The sequence below is a fragment of the Hyla sarda genome, chromosome 1, assembly GCF_029499605.1.
Source record: "Hyla sarda isolate aHylSar1 chromosome 1, aHylSar1.hap1, whole genome shotgun sequence".
Taxonomy (NCBI): domain Eukaryota; kingdom Metazoa; phylum Chordata; class Amphibia; order Anura; family Hylidae; genus Hyla; species Hyla sarda.
In genome coordinates, this window is record NC_079189.1 from 445712867 (window position 1) to 445729125 (window position 16259).

A 16259-nucleotide genomic window follows, 5' to 3' on the forward strand; every position below is an offset into this window, starting at 1 on the left:
AATTCCGCTGTGTGAAACGGAATCCTGTTAAACATAATGGGCTTCAATTTCCGCACCAAAAATTCTGCCGTGTGAACATTCCCTTGTTACAGGCTTCTTCTTAATGTGATCAGAGAGAAGAGAAGGAAAAGAAGAACAGGCCTATTCGCACAACTCAAAAATGATGGACAACAAAGAAGCTCCACCTGCTGAAATGCATACATTTTGGATGATTTCAAGAAAATGTCAGAAATGGACACCAGTCCTCCATTATTCTATATTCAGCTAATTTAATCCGAGTTCTAATTTTACATTCTCTATATTAGATGATGTCAAATACAAGAAGAACAAGTTATGAAACTAACATTAGAGATCCAAATAGAGGAGATTGTTAGTCACAGCTGCCGACAAGGAAGAGCTGCTTCTAAGGCTGTAAAGCTACTTCTTTATTAAATAGGATCTGGGCTACTTAAGTATTCGTTGTGTCTGCTCTGATGTTTGATGTGAATTACAGCTGACCCAAATCCACTTGCTTGTCCTCATGCTACCCGCTCTTTGGAAACAAAATAAGGTCACGGTCTTGTCAATCAAATGCGGCGAGGTAGAGCTGGGACACAGGTGCAATATAAGGATACCTATGAGCTATTTGATAACAGCTACCTGAGATAACATATACAACGGGGCTCCGCTAGACAACAAGGCCTGACATTGTGTTATACTGAACACAGATACTGACCTATTGCTCAAGCCTTTCTTGCTATAGGAGCACAACAAGGAAGCTTTGGATTAAGCAGTATTTTATGGCTGAGCAGGCTATAGACAGACAGCTATGTAGCTGGAGCTGATGACATCTAATGAGAGATTGGGACATTGTTTATGCAGTTTGTTGGGAACCTCCCATTGATCTTCAGTTCTAAAGCTGTTCATAGATGTTAGGAAATGTATGGTATCTGCTACTTATCTAACGTCTATGGAGTTTTTACCGTCTGACACTTTCCAGCCAAGAAATAAAAGGTGGATGTCATCTCACATCAATTCAAGGAGACAATGGTGGAATCAGCTCAATTGTTGGATAAAAATTACTGCATTTTATGCCTGTGTAAACTATACTCTGGGCTTAAAGGGGAACTTCAATACATAAGTACTTAGCTGTGGTGCCAAGCAGGAGATTGCTAGGGGTCCGCGATCAGACACTTAAACTATATTCACAGGATTTTGGGTCTAAGGTAACATTTACATATCAGTTAGCCACATGTCACTTATAAATCATTAACTCTGAACCTATTGATCAGTACATAGCCGTCCTGGACATCTGTGCAGCAAGCCTGCCTGTAACTGAGGAAGAGTTTTTCCATGGGTGGGGCCCAGGTTGCTCACCTGCAGCAGCTGGCACTGGGGTCAGGAGTATGTTGCAGCTGTCACAGGAAGCAATAGAGCAACTGCTATTTATTTCAGTATGTAACGTATGGAAGGACCAATCACAACTCTTCATTCACAGTTATCAACATCCACGCCGTGAAACCGTTCATAAAACCATTTACTTAGAGAGCGTCAGCCCGAGTTAACCATCTCAGTTAGATCATGTGATACCTGATCATCATCATCCATGATTTTAAACAGTCAATAACACTTAAAGGGGTACTCCGCTGCTCAGCGTTTGGAACAAACTGTTCCGAACTCTGGAGTCGGGAGCTTGTGACGTCATAGTCCTGCCCCCTAATGACATCATGCCCGCCCCCTCGATGCAAGTCTATGGGAGGGGGAGTGACAACTGTCAAGCTCCCTCCCATAGACTTGCATTGAGGGGTCGGGCATGATGAAATGATGGGGCGGGGCTATGACATCATGAGCTCCCGACGCCAGCTCCAGTGTTCGGAACAGTTTGTTCCAAATGCTAAGCAGCGGAATACCCCTTTAGCTTATAGAACATCAGCAACTCTAGTTCAGGCTTCCCATCCTTACTAAGAGTCAATCTGAGCTTTAGCTTGTGTTTACACAGAACAATATATTTTAATTATTTTTTTTTACATTTCCATTCATAAAATGTGTGGTTTTGAGCTTTGTTTAATCCACATTTTGGGGTTTTATTCTTTCTTTCATTAATAGTTCAATACTTAAAGAATAGTTTATTAGTTCCAGAATTCCAGCTTATAGTTTAACATTGATGAAACCCCAATAGAAAATCAGTGATTTGAGGAATGAAAATATACGTATAAGGCTCTTTCCACACCATATGTCAGGAGAAATCTGCGACATATACCTCTGCCTAATACTTATCTCAGATGCCGCCTGCATCTGACATGCATAGGCTCCTATGTATAATGCGTGGTATCCATTTTTTGTATTACAATATACTAGTATTATGCCACACAACAAATAGATATAAACCCCAATGTAAACCACCTAAAAAGAGGCCATAATGACTTTTGGCCCTGGGAGTACCGACATCTGATATGGTTATGGTATATGTTGGAGATTTCCCAATGCAGTGCATGCTTGGGATGTCTAGTGCATAGTTATGGCAGCTGTCATGTGGTTATGTAACTAGTTGTTTTTCTTATGTCCAGTCACTTATAATATATTCATGGCCTCAAAGGACATATAGATTAGGGTTCTCTAAAGCAGAAAACCCTTTAAGTCCTGTCAAGCCTCCTTGTTCTTTTCCTGTCCTCAGCTTTAGTACTAAAGATAATTGTGTGTGTGTATATATATATATATATATATTAGATGAATGTCAGAAGATTTTATGACGATAAGTCAACATAACCCTCACTGCTGTAAAGCCTCATGAACCTATTCATTGTTGTTTGCCGTGACAACTTGTTTACGCAGTGGTTATATAAGAGGACACAGAGCAAGGATGTCTATCAAACTATTCAGGTGATTCAACCGTGGAATGAAGAGAGTAAAATAAGATCTGTATTATAGGATAATACAATGGAGGCATCACTATCATTCCAGCTCCTGTACAGTATTGTCCATCCTGCTTTTACTATACACTTCATGACCTCTGGATTTAGCTGAATAGATTTGCCATATATATATTTTAAGGGATTCTATCATTCCAGCTCCCGTACAGTATTGTCCATCCTGCTTTTACTACACTCTTCATGACCTCTGGATTTAGTTGAATGGATTTGCCATATATATATTTTAAGGGATTCTATCATTCCAGCTCCCGTACAGTATTGTCCATCCTGCTTTTACTATACTCTTCATGACCTCTGGATTTAGTTGAATGGATTTGCCATATATATATTTTAAGGGATTCTATCATTCCAGCTCCCGTACAGTATTGTCCATCCTGCTTTTACTATACACTTCATGACCTCTGGATTTAGCTGAATGGATTTGCCATATATATATTTTAAGGGATTCTTGAAGTGACATGGTAGAGGAATCAAGTAGATGTGCCCTTCATACATTTAAATAAAAACATCACATGATTTAAAATAACTATAAAATCCTGAAAAAAAAACGACAAGCTATCACAGTCGATGCCGTACTGTTCAACTTAACAGAATCTGTCATCCTGACTTCTTTCTAAATCATGTATCATATAGGCAGGTCACGTTCAACATGACCAGCTTAGCAGGTTTTCACATTTTGTCCCATGAGCAAAGGAATTAATGGTAACATGGCCGGGGATGTGATAAGATGAGCGATGGCTGAAGAATCCTACAATTCATAGCACAGTGGTGACAATACCCGAGTCATCATCTGGAATATCATTACAACAACCTGTCTGAATGGCACCCTATAATTCACCTGCTGTCGGCACCTCTGCTTTACCCTAACAGATGGCACATTCATGAAACAATAGTTCAGCCTGTCATACGTAATGTCTTAGTTGTATGGTTAGCAAGTCTATAGATAACAAACCATTTCATAACTACACAACCATTTCCTTACCACAGCGGGGTCAATAACAATGTTGTGGAGACTGTAATACTGTCTGTTTCATTACCTTCCTACTCTCTACAACCTAATACCTTCCATGTTGTTTTATTGATATTCCGGGTGTTACATGGATGCTATATCTGAATGGCATGGCAATGCATATGTACAGGGGGTGTCCTCTGGGGACAGACTCCATGTGTCTATGGGGTCTAATGTCCACCTAATGTTCTTCTATTATGATCACACCTTTTGCAGAGTCTTGATGTACTTTGTGAGAGTTAGTGGTACATGTCATAAGAACACTAAGTGTCATTGACATTCTCACAAGCAATATCCTCTTATAATTGGTTGATCTTCTACAAACTTGCCCCTGTGTCTCTAACATATATAAACAGTCATGGCCGAAAATGTTGGCACCCCTGAAATTTTTCAAGAAGTATTTCTAACAGAAATGGATTGCAGTAACACATGTTTTGCTATACACACGTTTAATCCCTTTGTGTGTATTGGAACTAAACCAAAAAAGGGAGAAAAAAAAGCAAATTGGACATAATGTCACATCAAACTCCAAAAATGGTCTGGAAAAATTATTGGCACCCTTAACTTAATATTTGGTTGCACACCCTTTGGAATAAATAACTGAAATCAGTTGGTTCCTATAACCATCAATAAGCTTCTTACACCTCTCAGCCGGAATGTTGGAAAACTCTTCCTTTGTAAACTGCTTCAGGTCTCTCTTATTGGAAGGCGCCTTTTCCCAACAACGATTTTAAGATGTCTCCACAGGTGTACAATGGGATTTAGATCTGGACTCATTGCTGGCCACTTCAGAACTCTCCAGCGATTTGTTGCCGTCTATTACTGGGTGCTTTTTGACGTATGTTTGGGGTCATTGTCCTGCTGCGACCTAAAATCCATTGGTAATCCTCAGATTTCATGATGCCTTGCATACTTTCAAGGCACCCAGTGCCAGAGGCAGCAAAACAAGCCCAAAACATCATTGAACCTCCACCATATTTTACTGTAGGTACTGTGCTCTTTTCTTTGTAAGCCTCATTCCGTTTTCGGTAAACAGTAGAATGATGTGCTTTACCAAAAATCTCTATATTGGTCTCATCTGTCCACAAGACGTTTTCCCAGAAGGATTTTGGCTTACTCAGGTTTATTTTGGCAAAATGTTGTCTTGCTTTTTTATGTCTCTGTGTCAGCAATGGGGTCCTCCTGGGTTTCCTACCATAGCGTTTCATTTCATTTAAATGTCGATGGATAGTTCGCGCAGACACTGATGCTACCTGAGCCTACAGGACAGCTTGAATATCTTTGGAACTTGTTTGGGGCTGCTTATCCACCATCCAGACTATCCTGTGTTGACACCTTTCATCAATTTTTCTCTTCCGTCCATGCCCAGAGAGATTAGCTACAGTGCCAAGGGATGTAAACTTCTTGATAATGTTGTGCACTGTGGACAAAGGCAAATCTAGATCTCTGGAGATGGACTTGCAACCTTGAGATTGTTGATATTTTCCCACAATTTTGGTTCTCAAGTCCTCAGACAGTTCTCTTCTCCTCTTTCCGTTGTCCATACTTAGTGTGGTACACACAGACACACAATGCAAAGACTAAGTGAACTTCTCTCCTTATTATCTGCTTTCAGGTGTGATTTTTATATTGCCCACACCTGTTACCTGCCCCAGGTGAGTTTAAAGGAGCATCACATGCTTGAAAAAAATCTTATTTTTCCACAATTTTGAAGGGGTGCCAATAATTTTGTTCAGTCCATTTTGGGAGTTTGGTGTCAAATTATGTCCAATTAGCTTTTTCTCTCTCCCTTTTTTGGTTTAGTTCCAATACACACAAAGGGAGTAAACATGTGTTACTGCAATCCTTTTCTGTGAGAAATACTTTATTTTCTTGAAAAATTTCAGGAGTGCCAACATTTACGGCCACGACTGTGTGTGTGTGTGTGTGTGTGTATATATATGTGTATATATATATATATATACACACACACACACACACACACACACATACATATATTTATGTTTAGACATTGAAAAACCCTATATAGTCCAGTGCATCTCTGCTAGAAATGTAATAAATGTCTGTCACCAGTGCTGCCTGGGAGAAATGACCTAATTATACTATAAAAAGTAACAGTACTCCTGCAGCCACAGTACCCCCGTATGCCTGCAGCCATGTGTTTCTTAGAAAGGACAGCCAGCAGATTACTGTGAATGGGTATAAACCATTATGAAAGAGATGCTTGTAGTACCACACCATCACATTTGCCACTTCTGTCAGATGACACGATCGATCTTTCTTGGAACTATCAATTTCCAGGGACCTAGACTATGGCCAACATTTATCATTGTCTTTAGACTGTTTTTTTGTGTCTAGAAAAGGCGCAAAAAAGGCGCAAGCAGGGTTTATTTGCACCTTTTGGTTTACACATTTCTGCTGATTTTGAGTTGTAATCCACTAATTTTAGCAATACGCATGATATGGAAGGGTTTTAACATTGATGCCACATCTATAATGCCTTGAAGCATTGAGGTCCTTGGGATAAAAGCTTTTAATATACTGTACATTATAGCAACTAAAAACAAACATTTAGGTACTTTTTGTTTTTCTTCGCTACTTAAAGGTCCACTAACCCAAAATGAAAACAGTTTTCTAGACTTATGTCTAGTTAACAGATACCTTCAGCCACTGTCCAGACCAGTGTTTCCAAACCAGGGTGCCTCCAGCTGTTGCAAAACTACAACTCCCAGCATGCCCGGACAGCCATAGGCTGTCCGGGCATGCTGGGAGTTGTAGTTTTGCAACAGCTGGAGGCACCCTGGTTTGGAAACACTGGTCTCTGTCCGGGCATGCTGGGAGTTGTAGTTTTGCAACAGCTGGAGGCACCCTGGTTTGGAAACACTGGTCCAGACTATATGACTGCTTACAGGAAACAATTGAAAGATTTAACATGACCCCTTATGAATTTGGCACAGAACTATTTCCTCTACAGTAGTTTCTTTCACAGATGTTAAACTATGGTCCGATTATAAATTTATCTTACCATAAAGGTGTCTATACACGTTAGACCAAACTAAGCCAAGCCCACTCACCCCAAGGGATCAGCTCATCTGATGTGCGTGTGGGAAGGAGGGGAGGGGGGGAGTTTTTTCAAATTCGGAAAACGGATACAGTAAATTGGACATTGAAGTCTATGGAAAACGGATGAGCTTTTAATGTCATCCGTTTGCATACGCTTTTTCAATTAGTTTTTTGATCTGTTTTTATTTCTGGGCATGCTCAGAACAAAAAAAATGTTTTTTCTGTTTATTAATTGAACAATAACGGAACCAAACGGAAAACATCCATTTGCATTTGTTATTGTGCGTTTTTTTTTTTTTAAAGTCCATTATTATTTTTGACGGGAGAAGAACGGGACGGCTCTAGACAGCCGTGTGAACACAGCCTTATTTTCTTTAAATAACAAAATAAAGAAAAGAAGAGTAAATACTGGGCTCACCAGGGAGAATTAGACTCTAACATCAAGTTGGCTCTCAGTAGACAATTTATTCTATCCGATATCTAAACTTATCTTATGTTGTTATGATTCACAGTATTTCTATTTTCCTGCATTGTCTTGAATAATAAGGAACCAAATTCTGTTATGCAAATATCAACACACAAGGGTCCATAACAAATATATGGCTGAAAGCTGGGAAGAAACTGTACGTTCTCTGACATACAGCCAGAGCTAGAAAGATACAGGCCCAGATTTATCAAACTGTGTGAGAGAAAAAATAGAGAGATTTTCCCACAGCAGCCAATCACAGCTCAGGTTTCACTTTACCTCAGCTTGTTAGCCGAGCTGTGATTGGTTGCTGTGGGAAAATCTCTCTATATTTTCTCTCACACAGTTTGATAAATCTGGGCCTGAGAGTTTGATAAAACTGTGTGAGAGAAAATATAGAGAGATTTTCCCACAGCAGCCAATCACAGCTCAGCTAACAAGCTGAGGTAAAGTGAAACCTGAGCTGTGAGTGGCTGCTGTGGGAAAATCTCTATTTTTTTCTCTCACATAGTTTGATAAATCTGGGCCACAGTCTTTATTGTTCTACTAATTTGCTTCAGGAATATCTATGGAGTAAAAAAGAAAAGAAAAGCTGGCAACAAGCTATATTGTTAAGGAACTAGAGCTGACATTTGCTGTCATGGTGGCATGGCATTTACATCATGTCCTGGAGGCAAATGTAATTACCTCTGCTGATGCTAAACGTGTACACTGCCCGGCAACGCATCTCCAGCCATTATTAGTGATTCACCATAAAAACACTAAAGAAAGTAAGAACGCCCTGCGATGACTAAAGACGCTATTCACATGCACCATCCTTATGTACTGCAGCCCTGATGTAACATTTGGCATTTATTGCATAATTAAACAAGTCCAGGGCACATACTACATATGCATAAAACAAAAGGTGCCACTGTGATGCCATTTGTACCATAGCCGAGGTCTGACATCACTTCCTTTGTTACTAATGAGTTCTAATGGCAAGTGTAACACAGCTCTATTCAACCAACAATAATATTTCCTGGACACACATTGCACACACATTCATATATATGATAAGATAAATAAATTGATAGTTTTTTGACACCCAATTGTATAGTTTCTTTGGTAAATTAAGATACTGATGGTGGGTAACAATTCCAAATTTTCATGTCTATTATAGAGACTCAATATCATTATGTATATAGAAGTGTTACTTGTGTGTATTTGTAAGCTCCAACAATGCGCCAGGGAGCGGAAGCTGGTGGGCTCACTAGAACAAGAATAAGGGCTGGTTAACATCACGTTTTCTCCCATAAGGGAGCGCATACGGCAGGGGGAGCTAAAACCTCGCGCTCCCGTATGCCTTTCTATGCGCTCCCGTATGTAATTCATTTCAATGAGCTGGCCGGAGTGAAACGTTCGGTCCGGTCTGCTAATTTTTGCGCTGTATTTGCTTTTTCCCCGGACCTAAAACTGTGGTCAACCACGGTTTTAGTACCTATTAGAAAAAGACAAAAGAAGAGGGACCGCGCCTCGTGTGTTACCCAAGACAATAGGGTGGCTGGATTGCACCAGCCTTGCGGATGGCCGCTCACCTTTTCTGAAGTAAATTTGCGCTTATCCCCCCTAAATCGAGGTATGGTGGTAGTAGTTAAGATGGAGGTGAACTGCAAAGCCCAAAGGGTCACAGGGATGGAGAATCCAGTCCTGTTAAGTGAAGTACGGGGAAAAAATTGACCCAATCTGAGGAAGGAGGGTGCCACCTCCGAAACGCGTCATTGGTGTTCTGAGTTAATGCTACATTGGATCTTAAACCACGATTTTAGGTCTGGTTGTAAAAGCGCATACTGCGCAAAAATTAGCTAACCGGACCGAACGTTTCACTCCGGCCGGCTCATTGAAATGAATTACATAAGGGAGCGCGAGGTTTTAGCTCCCCCCTGCCGTATGCGCTCCCGTATGGGAGAAAACGTGATGTGAACCCAGCCTAAGCTGGTACAGTATATATCAGTGGTCTCCAACCTGCGGACCTCCAGATGTTGCAAAACTACAACTCCCAGCATGCCCGGACAGCCAACGGCTGTATATCTATATAGAGATGGATGCAATTTCAGGGGATTTTGTGTCATTCTGCTTGAGGTCACAGGACTACTAGTTACTGCTGCTTATCTAGAGCTGTTGAGGGATTTTTAAATAAAAGTACAAAGTACCATACAGTTTAAGCTTCCAGCAGAAACAAGGGATCGAGCAACATAACAATTCCAAGCAAAGGTTAGTCATGATACAACAGTCTTTGGTCAAAAAAGATAACTTGAAATTGTTATATTGCTTTAAACTTGTATGAAGATGTAAGACTACACCCTGATACAAGTTATCTATATCTGAGGGGAAAAGGACTTCCACACCTAAAACACACCCACACATATCTATATACATATCTAAAGGTCCACTAAAAGGTAGCTAAATGCTATGGGATAGGAAGGTGCATTTGTATTTTATCTTTCGCTCCATGTGTCACTAGACCTAGCAAGATGGATGGTGTACCTGTAAAACGGGCTTCACACTAGGGAAACTCCAGCCAGAGACTCCAAGTGCGGGCAGCGCCAACTGAATCAGTCGGCGCAAGTACCGCGCAGACACTCTCTGTGTGCTACAAAAGGCTTTTTCGGGTGAGCTGAAAAGAAACTGCTGACTAACAATACAACACCTATGTCCTGTGAAGTTATGAAGCCAGTTGCTGGTACTGGGCAACTGTTTAAAGCAGTGTTTCCCAACCAGGGTGCCTTCAGCTGTTGCAAAAACTACAATTCAGCATGCCCAGGACAGCAAACAGCATGCTGGGAGTTGTAGTTTTGCAACCGGTGGAGGCACCCTGGTTGGGAAACCCTGCTTTAAAGCAAAAATCCCTTTTGCGTCAAAGAAAATCCATCTACAGACCTTGGGGGAGGTTTATCAAAACCTGTCCAAAGAAAAGTTGATGAGTTGCCCATAGCAACCAATCAGATCGCTTCTTTTATTTTTCAGAGGTCTTTTAAAAAATTAAAGCAGCAATCTGATTGGTTGCTATGGGCAACTCAGCAACTTTTTCTCTGGTCAGGTTTTGATAAAACTAGGTGGCTGAAATAAAACTATTCTACCATACAGTGTTATCATTCTCTACTATGGAGATTAGGAGGGGAGCCTTGTGAACCGATGAACCTTGCAAGCTGCATACACTACAAACTTCCCTCAGTCACCCATCCCCCACTGCCTATAGACTGCTGGCACAGCATTGCAGCAACCTGTAGTCAGCTAATGGCTTTCATCCTATGGGCTGCTATAGAATGAGATGGATCTGGAGTGAGCGGAGGGTGGGCAGGTACAGTGCATAGTAAGTAGGCTGTCTGCTAATGATCCGGTGCTTTATTAAAACTTATGCAGAATAACAGTGAAGCAGTTGCCCATAGCAACCCGATTCCAGCTTTTATTTTTCAGAAGCTCTTTACACTATGGCTTTTCACACTGCTCTAGTGTATGATCCGTGCATAATGGGAATTGTATCTTGCCACAGCTGGAGAACCACAGGCTGGGGAACACTGTTCTAATGTTGCAGTACTACATGATAGGAGATGTAGTACTGCAACAGCTGAAAAGTCACAGATTGGGGAACACTGGTCTAGTGTATAGTTCAGGCATTGTGGTAGTTTTAGTTTGGCCACAGAAGAAGAACCACAGGTTGGGGAACACTGGTCTAAAGTATGCACTGGGCATGATAGGAGTTGTAGTTTTTCAACAGCTGGAGAACTACAGGTTGGGGAACACTGCTCGTGTGTATGGTCTGGGCATGATAGGAGTAGTTGTTCTGCAACAGCTAACAAAACACAGGTTGAGGAACATTGCTCTAGTGTATGGTCTTCAACCTGCGGACCTCCAGATGTTGCAAAACTACAACACCCAGCATGCCCAGACAGCCAACAGCTGTCCGGGCATGCTGGGAGTTGTAGTTTTGCAACATCTGGAGGTTTGCAGGTTGAAGACCACTGCTCTAGTATATGGTCTGGGCATTATAGGAGTTGTAGTTATGCAAGACCTAGAACGCAGCAGGTTGGGGAACACCGCTTCAATGTATGGTGTGGTCCAGGCATGATGGGAGTTGTAGTGTTGCAGCATGGTGTGACTAAATCTACTTTACACAATGCTGCCCAATAAAATGCCTAGGATTAAACAATGAACAAACTAAAATCCAAACCAGAACTAACATCCAAACCAAATGAGAAATGTGAGCAATGTGCTGTAAATAGAGCAGCCATAAAGCAACCCCCTGTGGTGACAATAATCATTACAATGACTTAGCAGTTCTGCTCATTTTCCATGAAATGACCGGGACATGAGGAAACTGTACACAAACTATCAGCCCTCTTCAAATAATCTCGCTAGGACGGCTGCCAATAACAAGGAAATGTGTTTACATCGCGCACAGCTACATGGGAACTGTAGTTTATCGCGCCCGACCAAGCAAGCAGACTACGGCTACAAAACAACTACAACTCCCGAGAGGCCGCGCTCGCCGCCTGACAGCTGGGCAGGGTTTCCTAGAATTCCGTGACGTAAGCGAGCGGGGAACCAATGAGATCGCGGCAAGCTGGAATGTCAACAAACAAGAGGGCGGCCACGTGACAGGCGGATGAATGAGGCGGAGGTGGGATCTGGATCACTCGTTACCGAGCTGTAACCACTACGACTCCCAGCAAGGCCTGCTCGAGGGCATGCTGGGTACTGTAGTTTGGCGGCAGCCACAAACAACAAATCATTGCATAGAACGGAAGTTATGAGATTGTACAGTGAATATTTACCTGGAAATCGTACAAGGCCACAATATTTTCATGTTTCAGCTCCTAGAATATAAATATTTATGGTTACAATAGGACGTACTGAGTCTGCGCACTACACTCTCTGTATATTAGAGTCTTTTTACCTTTAGTATTTTGATCTCCTTCCCTAAAAGTGTCTGGGATTTGGCCAGGTTTTTCTTATTGATGCACTTTACGGCAACCTCCAAATCCTGCTTCTGAAAAGGTAACACAAGAAACAATAAACATAAGTACTACATGAGCTGATCCTGTGAATTGTCAGGGCATGCTGGGAGTTGTAGTGAAAAGCCACAGGCTGGGAACCACTGTTATATATGAACCAGTGGTCTCCAAACTGAGGACCTCCAGGTGCTGCTAAACTACAACTCCCAGAATGCCCGGACAGCCGTTGGTTGTCCGGGCATGCTGGGAGTTGTAGTTTTGCAACACCTGGAGGTCCACAGAATGAAGACCAATGACAGACTATACTTGGAGTACTACATGTCCTGTACTGATCCAGTACAGCAAACATCGGTTTGAAACATCTGGAGGTTCACAGTTTGGCGACCACTGATATAGACTGTATTTGAAGTACTACTTGTCCTGTACTGATCCAGTATAGCAAACATCAGTGATCCCCAACATCTGGAGGTTCACAGTTTGGCGACCACTGATATAGACTATACTTGAAGTCCTACTTGTCCTGTACTGATCCAGTATAGCAAACATCAGTGATCCCCAACATCTGGAGGTTCACAGTTTGGCGACCACTGATATAGACTATACTTGAAGTACTACATGTCCTGTACTGATCCAGTATAGCAAACATCAGTGATCCCCAACATCTGGCTCTCCAGATGGGAGTTGTCATTTTGAAACATCTGGAGGTTCACAGTTTGGCGACCACTGATATAGACTATACTTGAAGTCCTACTTGTCCTGTACTGATCCAGTATAGCAAACATCAGTGATCCCCAACATCTGGAGGTTCACAGTTTGGCGACCACTGATATAGACTATACTTGAAGTACTACATGTCCTGTACTGATCCAGTATAGCAAACATCAGTGATCCCCAACATCTGGCTCTCCAGATGGGAGTTGTCATTTTGAAACATCTGGAGGTTCACAGTTTGGCGACAACTGATATAGACTATACTTGAAGTCCTACTTGTCCTGTACTGATCCAGTATAGCAAACATCAGTGATCCCCAACATCTGGAGGTTCACAGTTTGGCGACCACTGATATAGACTATAATTGAAGTACTACATGTCCTGTACTGATCCAGTATAGCAAACATCAGTGATCCCCAACATCTGGAGGTTCACAGTTTGGCGACCACTGATATAGACTATAATTGAAGTACTACATGTCCTGTACTGATCCAGTATAGCAAACATCAGTGATCCCCAACATCTGGCTCTCCAGATGGGAGTTGTCATTTTGAAACATCTGGAGGTTCACAGTTTGGCGACCACTGATATAGACTATACTTGAAGTCCTACTTGTCCTGTACTGATCCAGGATAGCAAACATCAGTGATCCCCAACATGTGACTCTCCGGCTGTTGTAAAACTACAACTTCCAGCATGCCCTGGTAACCTGCCGCATACATCACACCTTAGGGCAGTGTTTCGCAACCATTATGTCCCCAGCGGTTGCTAAACTACAAATCCCAGCATGCCCGGACAGCCGAGTGGTAGTTTTGTAACAGCTGGAGGCACAGTGGTGGGGAATCACAGCCTTAGGGGTACAACAAGCACTGAAATGTTTATTAATAGCATAAACTATATACCGGGGGACTGCTTCCCAACCTGTGGCTGTCCAGCTGTTGCCAAACTACAACGCTTCTATAGTTTAGCAACAGCTGGAAAACTACAAGTCAGTAAACGCTGAACTGGGACTACCATTGTTCCTGAACCAGTCCTTGCCCAGACTTGCCCAACCCTTAAACTATTCATTAATTCTGGCTTCTTGTGACATGGTGGTCCAAATACGGTGGCAAAGATTTAGTTTCTGCCACCCCATGCCGAGCTTCCAAGAATAGGTCTAATCTTAGAAGGCCTCTCGTTTTATTATAGGAATGTACCTATTAAATTGTAGTGCTGTGTCCCATGGGCTTGGGTCATGTGTTGTTTGGCATATTCCCTATCACATGTATGGGTATCATTGCCTAAAAAGCTAAATCACCTTTAGGATACTCAGAAGTGATGGGACACTCCAGGACACCAAAGTATCACAGCGTGTGCCTCCAGCTGTTGCAAAAACTACAATTCCCAGCATGCCCGGACAGCCAAAGGCTGTCCGGGCATGCTGGGAGTTGTAGTTTTGCAACCGCTGGAGGTATACTGGTGGAAAAAAAGCATTATACTGTCTTACTATTGTATAAGACATGTAAAGTGTACATTGAAGCAGCAATTTGCCCAATCCTTCATATCAACTGTTTAATGTGAGATTAGTTTTGGGTCTAAATATGCCTGAAGTATGTAAAAGGAGCAGAAACTCTTCTTTACTTCTGTACAGAACCCTGAGCGGCTGGACCAGGGGCAGAACATCCAGCCCAGCGAATATAACAATTGAAAGCTATGATGCATACTGCATCGCCGCTTGCCTCCGGCCCAGTGCACAAGAGTAGGGACGAAAAAAACAGGACATTAAAAAAAAAAAGGTTAAAATTCTAACAAATCCAAATTGGTTGTAAAATTTGGACTGGATACGATTTGGACCTGATACAATTTGTGCCGAATCATTTCGCAATGTTGCGATCATTCGAAAAGTCATAAAGTTGTGCTTGCCTGCTAATCCTACTGTGAACACATTTGGTTCTTAGTACACAATCACAATGATACAATATTCCATAAGTAAAGGGTAAATACATTGTCATCTGTCTACTGGGTGATCAACAAGTAGTCCCCAGAGACAAAGGCTACAGTGTAGTTCTGTCTTCCCTGGCTAGACAACAATGTCAACATTGCCCCTGGATGGATGACACATTACCTCTTTGTGCCTGCCTTTGAAGACAACAGCAAAGGCTCCATGGCCGATCAGATCTTTCCTGCTGAACTCAAATTTCCCCACCGACTCCATCGTAGATCCCTGGATCGGGCAGACAATAGTGGGCTGATGTGGTAGAAGAAGGATTTCTGATCGCTGGGTGTATGAGGATGGGGTAACAAGTCAAGAGCTGAGTGCCAGCTGAAAGAGAAGGGCTGCTCTCCTGTCCACCTCCCTGCTGCTGAGGATCAGGCTCCTGAGGGTCATGGGCTGCTGCTCCCAGCACTCCGGTCCTCCCTGCTGCATGTTACTAGGTAGGAGTGGAAAATAAAAATACAGCTTGTGGAAGGGGTGACAGATCCCCTAGAAGTGGAGGAGACCAGGGCCCCCTCTCTGGCACTGGATCACTAGTGTCATGGTGATATACAGTGATCTGATGCACCCTCAATCGTCTACAAGTGCCAGTTCACCAGGAGGCTTTTGTGTACAGGCTGAAGACTCCAGGGAATGAGCTGAAGCTGCTGTCACCGAGGAGAGCTCACAATAAGGCCCGCAGCCGATTGCACAGCGTAGTCCTCTGGCTGCCGAAGGCCTGGCGCCTGCGCACAAACTCACTCAGCGGGCGAAGCTTACTGCGCCTGCGCAGCTGCTGGGGCTTTGTTGTGGCTGCTCTGTCTATGTTGACTAAGCGGCGGTGTGCGTTACTGTGCTGTAGAGCACATAAGTGTGACTGGGCAGAGATGGCGTGAGGTGTTAGGCTGCTGCTATCTTAGTGGTTTGTGCCAACGCTAAAGGTGAATCCAGAAGGAAGATGTATAAGTCCTTCCATTATATTTTTCATTCCTTCTGAATCCACTCTTGCCTCAAAAACTGCAGGTGGGGTAAAATTACACTTCGTTCTTACCCCCATTCATCCTGCTACTGAGCAGCTGACCCCATTCACTTCTATGGCCAAATAGAGTTACCCCCAGTGACTCTGTTCAGGGCGTATGCACTATTTCAAAAG

The 16259-nt window shown here is 42.6% G+C and overlaps 1 protein-coding gene across 2 annotated transcripts in view; it reads right to left on the minus strand.

The window, feature by feature from the left end:
- Positions 1-15828, minus strand: part of ULK1 (unc-51 like autophagy activating kinase 1) — an 84434-nt gene extending 68606 nt beyond the window's left edge. Inside the window, exons 1-3 of one of the 2 annotated variants that reach the window (XM_056533183.1) lie at positions 15257-15828; positions 12384-12476; positions 12262-12303 (exon numbers count right to left, since the gene is read on the minus strand). In XM_056533183.1, coding sequence (XP_056389158.1) covers positions 12262-12303; positions 12384-12476; positions 15257-15346 — 225 coding nt within the window. In that variant the 5' untranslated portion in view covers positions 15347-15828. Of the gene's footprint in view, positions 1-7399; positions 7592-12261; positions 12304-12383; positions 12477-15256 lie in introns of those variants that run through there. The other variant, XM_056533184.1, reaches the window with a different exon arrangement.
- Between the last annotated feature and the right edge of the window lie 431 nt (positions 15829-16259).